This window comes from Prionailurus bengalensis, chromosome E2 (assembly GCF_016509475.1).
Source record: "Prionailurus bengalensis isolate Pbe53 chromosome E2, Fcat_Pben_1.1_paternal_pri, whole genome shotgun sequence".
In the NCBI taxonomy this organism is placed as follows: Eukaryota; Metazoa; Chordata; class Mammalia; order Carnivora; family Felidae; genus Prionailurus; species Prionailurus bengalensis.
Genome location: NC_057352.1, coordinates 49,160,794 through 49,166,335, shown reverse-complemented (window position 1 = coordinate 49,166,335; position 5,542 = coordinate 49,160,794). Strand labels below are relative to the sequence as shown.

The following is a 5,542-nucleotide window of genomic DNA, read 5'->3' as shown; positions in this document are numbered from 1 at the left end:
GCGAGGCCCCCTCCTCGTTTGCGCGCCAGGTCTTTTGGGCTGCCCACGAAATGCCCGATAGATTTATGGTTTGTTTTGTTTTTTAAGTCCACCTTAAAAGGTTTATTTTTTATAGTCTCCTGGGAAAAGTAACGGCCATAAGGTATGTTTAACTAATTTTTAATGCGGAGTCAAAGAAAGACAGAAACATCAAAAAAAAAATTACTTATACATTCTTCAGGCGCCTGTTGAGGACTGTTTTACGTCGCGGGCCCGCTTTAAGGTCCCTGCTTTAAGAGCTAATGGCGGAGCCTGGCGGGTTGAAGTTGGCGGTGGCCTAGGCCTTGAAGGAATTCAGCATCTGTCGGATATCCACGCCATCCTTCCTGAGGCAGGGTAAAGAAGCAGCCTTCCGACTTCCCCGGGCTTGGGGAGGCAGAGAACGGCTATGTAGGAGGGCTAGCTGAACGTTTGGCAGAGGTCTTTAAAGCAGCCTAGGCCCGTAAGATCCCGGCAAAGGACGAGGAGGAGGTGGAGGGGAACGCTTGCGTACGAAAATGGCTTTCAGGAGTCGTTTCCCACTTCCTTTTACAAGGGGGGAACGAAGCCTGGGTCAAAATGAGATTTCTAGAATTCACCCTGCTTTTTGCCCCTGGAGGAGGTGTGAGCTGGGGCAAGACGGACGTAAAGGACACACTAACTGTAAGGTGGGACGACCCAGCGTGTTAAAAGCGTAAATAACGGAAACAGTTTTTGGAGCCAAGACCCTGTTTTGAATTTGTGTTTTGGTAATGGGGTAACTGTTTGCTCCACTGATTTTCAGTTTTATCATGTATAAAGTGGGGGACAATAATATTTATTTTGAAGACATTGCGAGTTTCAATGCGGTGATGTACCTTTGGCGCAAGAAGAAATGGGGGCAGCAATCACAGGCTCAGCTTTTAGTAGTCACAGACAGGAGATAGAAGTGGGGAAAATCACAAAATTTACCACATTTTGGCTGTTAGTGGTTCCTGGTATATAGTTCTTGTAGTTTTAGAATGAACTTCCTTCAAATGCAACTCCTGCTACTGATGAAAGAATAATTGGGGAACCTGAATCCAACCAGGTTTGGGGGAAATGAACTTCACAGACTGTAACGGATGTCATCAGTTATAAAGGAACTGGAAACTAAATTGAGTTCTTAAGGAGTTAGAATGTAGAGTTGGCTGGGGAACTTTTCAGGGCTTTTGGAAGGGGCCTGTACTCCCCCCACCCCCTTTTTTTAATAGCATTTCTTTACATTTAGTATAGTCAATCCTGCAACATGGATCTTGTTGACAACATGATAGGGTTTCATTATAAATTTTGTTGATAACTGCAGTTGATGCAGAAATGATGTTTGAAATTTTATAACCACAGAGGATGCAAGAGAATAAATTTACTTTTGTTTGAGAATCACATTCACTTTTTTTTCTTGTTTCTTTTTTTTAAATATGAAATTGACCACATTACTACTTTTCGATTGAGAACAATTATAATCTATTCTTTGCTTCTTTTCCCTCAGACTTGAAGCTGAGAACAACTTTCCCTGGAACTTTTATACAGTGTATACGCCCTTCTGGGGATGTGGGTGTATGTCTGTGTCTGTTCGTTTTCGCTATTTTGCTTCTTGTAGGTCATTTCCCCACTCTCTTTTTCCACTTTCCTTCTTCACTACCATCCTAGAAGAACATTAAAAATGTTCCTTAGTTTCAAGAAGGAAAATTTACATCTCTCAGGACCCATATCCAGAGTGGAGGATTTGATCCTTTCCTCTCAACCATTTCTGGGTTGGGCAAAAACCGTTTCTGTGACTATTATTTATGAGGACGCTTACTCATAATTTTCTTTTCTCATTTAACAAAATCAAATTTTTATGTTAATTACATAGTGATTACATTGGATTTTTCAAGATCTCTTGCTTTTTGTCTGTAAATAATTGAAAAACTTTTCTAGCAATAACTGCATAGCTGTAGTTTTAGGTAATTTTATGGTAAAGAAAGGTACATCAGTTTGCTTTTGCACTCTTTAGTCCTGTTGAATGAAAAGAATCCTTTTTTGTGACTGTACACTCTTTTAGAGAGGTCTGAAGTAACAGGAATTGAGTGTTGTTTTAGTTTTTGATGGTGAATAGATTTAAATTTTAAATTCTAATCATCAAATATTGAGCTAGATAACAGATGCAAATGGAGACTACACTTAAGTTACCATTTTTATCTAGCCAAGGTCTGGTTGTGGGGAAATAGGGACTCAGATTTCTGGGGCTGTAGATCGGTAGAGTTTCTTTGAAAGGTAATTTGGCAATATCTATCCACATTTCAAATGTATGAATCTCTCATTACTGCAGTTTCACTTACAGGGATTAATCTTAATTAAAAATTAAGATAGATTAAAGATTAAACATATATGCATACACGTATAAATGACCTATAGAGGAGGGATTTTCTTGGCAGCAACGTTCATAATAGCAAGAGATTGGGAACCTGAATGTTTATCAGTAGGGTATTGTCTAAATGATCCTTATATACCCATTCAGTGGAATAATACTCCACAGCTGGAAAATAAAAATGAGAAAGCCTTTTGTTTATTGCTATCTCCAAGGTTAAGTAATAAAAAATAAGTTGCAGGATAATGTGAGTGTACAATGTATAGTGCCCAACCATTAGTTAGAAAGAAGAGAAAATAATAGTATTATATTCTCACTTACAAATGCAGAAAATGTCTGGAAGGACATGATAACATAAGTTAGTAAAACTGATTTTCCCAGGGAGGAGTACCGAATGGAGCTTTTTGCTGTGCTTTTTAAGAATTTTGAACCAAGTGCTTGTATAGCCTATGCAAAATAAATAAATGTAGAGGTGCTTAGTTTCTGTGACTGTAAAGGCAAATAGTGTTGTATTAATGGTACCGATTCCAGCGTTTTGTTAGTGGCTTGTTAGTCCCACTTGTTAGTGACCTCAGGCAGGTGATTTAATTTCTTAACCTCAATTTCCTCAGCTATATAATTAGTGTAACAATGAGTTATTTATAGATTTCTTGTGAGATTAGAGACAAAAGTTTATAGCATAGTGCCTGGAATGTAGAATGCACTCCAGTTATAAATATGTTTGTCACTAGGCCTTACTCTTTGGGTTCTACCTTCATCCATAAGTTCTTATATAGAAATTTTTTTTTTATTTAGCGTTTTATTATTACTATTTTTTTAATTAAAAATTTTTTTTTAACATTTATTTTTGAGAGAGAGACACAGAGTGTGAACGGGAGAGGGTCAGAGAGAGAAGGAGACACAGAATTCAAAGCAGGCTCCAGGCTCTGAGCTATCAGCACAGTGCCCAGTGTAGGGCTTGAACTCATGAACTGTGAGATCAGACCTGAGCTGGTCGGACGCTTAACCGACTGAGTCACCCAGGCTCCCCTATCATTTTTATTTTTGTTTTTATTTTATTTTTTAAATTTACATCCAAGTTACTTAGCATATAGCGCAACAATGATTTCAGGAGAAGATTCCTTAATGTCTCTTACCATTTAGCCCATCTCACCTCCCACAACCCCTCCAGCAACCCTCAGTTTGTTCTCCATATTTAAGAGTCTCTTAGGTTTTGTCCCCCTCCCTGTTTTTATATTATTTTTGTTGCCCTTCCCTTATGTTCATCTGTTTTGTCTCTTAAAGTCCTCATATGAGTGAGGTCATGGGATATTTGACTTCTCTGAGTGACTAATTTCACTTAGCATAGTACCTTCCAGTTCCACCCATGTAGTTGCAAATGGCAAGATCTCATTCTTTTTGATTGCCGAGTAATACTCCATTGTATGTATGTATGTGTATATATATATATATGCCAGATCTTTATCCATTCATCGATCGGTGGACATTTGGGCTCTTTCCATACTTTGGCTATTGTTGATAGTGCGGCTATAAACATTGGGGTGCGTGTGCCCCTTAGAAACAGCTTACCTGTATCCCTTGGGTAAATGCCTAGTAGTGCAATTGCTGGGTTGTAGGGTATTTCCATTTTTAGTTTTTTGAGGAACCTCCATCCTGTTTCCCAGAGTGGCTGCACCAGTTTGCATTCTGCAGAAATGTTTGTTAAAACAAGTTTTCAAGCTGATATTTTTCTACTTTTATGTTCTCTTAGCTTGTTTTACTTGGTATAACAGGCCTGATTGTGGAGTTGTGACTGTCTCAGTGTTGTTGCCACCATGTTTCTATACAACTTGACCTTGCAGCGAGCCACTGGCATCAGCTTTGCCATTCATGGCAACTTCTCTGGTAAGATTTCCAGTTATTATCTTTATGAATTTAACATTTTCAATATTAACTGGTTTCATGTTTTAAATTCCTTATTTATTTATTTTTCAAATGTCTATTTTTGATGGGGGGGGAGTTTTGGAGGAGGGGCAGAGAGAGTGGGAGACAGAGGATCCAAAGTAGGCTCTGCACTGAGAGTGGAGAGCCTGACACGGGGCTTGAACTCAGAAAACATGAGCTCATGACCTGAGCCGAAGTTGGATGCTTAACTGACTGAGCCATCCAGGTACCCCTCAAATTCCTTTTTTAAATTCAAAATTTTTTCCTGAAATATATTATAGAAAACAATTTTCTTAAATCCTTAGACAACATCATTTATGTAATGTTGATAGTCTCTAAAACAGTTTGAAGTACTTGATCTTATCCTATCCCCAAGGGACCTTTCGAAAATAAGGTGGCCTGATAAGTGGTGTCCTTGAGCAAATGAGAAGGGAGCAAACGGGATGGAAAGGAAGGCATTTAGGCATTAGATAGTGAAGACCTGTACGAGGGCAGCAGGGACAGATATAAAGAGAAGGGTATGAGTTTCTAGCCTGGGTGGCAGAGAAAATTACAGTAATATTGATAACAGGTTAGTTGGGACCAGAGAGGAGGTTTGGGAAGAAGGAATTTATTTTATATTTTGTTTATTTATTTATTTTGAGAGAGTGTGCTTGAGTTGCAGGGTGAGGACGGGCAGAGAGAGGGAGAGAGAAAATCCCAAGCAGCCTCTGTGCTATCAGAACCTGACACAAGGACACAAGGACAGTGAGAGAACGACCTGAGCTGAAATCAAGAGTCGGATGCTTAACCCGCTAAGCTATCCAGACGCCCTAGGAATTTAGTTATTTTAAACGTTCAGTTAAAAGTTGATGATAGTATATCCCAATAGAATTATGTAGTAGGCAGGGAGAGATGGGTGCAAATTGGTGTTTGGAGATGTTGATTATGGTTATGAAAGCAAGGGAGCTTTCTAGGGGTGAGTTTAGAAATAAATGGTATATATTAGATAGCAGTTTTAAAAGTTCTTTGAGGTCTGGATGGACCAGTTGGTTGAGTGTCTGACTCTTGATTTTGGCTTGGGTCATGACCCCAGGGTCATGTGATTGAGGCCCGCATTGGGCTATGTGACAAGCATGGAGCCTGCTCAGGATTCTCCCTCTGCCCCTGTCCTCAACTTGTATGAGCTCTCTTTAGAAAAAAAAATTTTTTTTCTTTGAAACTGCTTTTGTTAAATCATACCAATTCTAGAAA

At 39.1% G+C, this 5,542-nt stretch overlaps 1 protein-coding gene across 4 annotated transcripts in view; it reads left to right on the top strand.

Annotated features, from left to right (window-relative positions):
- The first annotated feature begins 241 nt into the window (after positions 1 to 241).
- Positions 242 to 5,542, top strand: part of SF3B3 (splicing factor 3b subunit 3) — a 47,929-nt gene continuing 42,628 nt past the window's right edge. For 2 of the 4 annotated variants that reach the window (XM_043599628.1, XM_043599625.1), the window contains exons 1-2: positions 242 to 375; positions 4,137 to 4,270. In XM_043599628.1, coding sequence (XP_043455563.1) covers positions 4,201 to 4,270 — 70 coding nt within the window. In that variant the 5' untranslated portion in view covers positions 242 to 375; positions 4,137 to 4,200. The remainder of the gene's footprint in view (positions 376 to 4,136; positions 4,271 to 5,542) is intronic. The other 2 variants (XM_043599629.1, XM_043599626.1) reach the window with 1 other exon arrangement.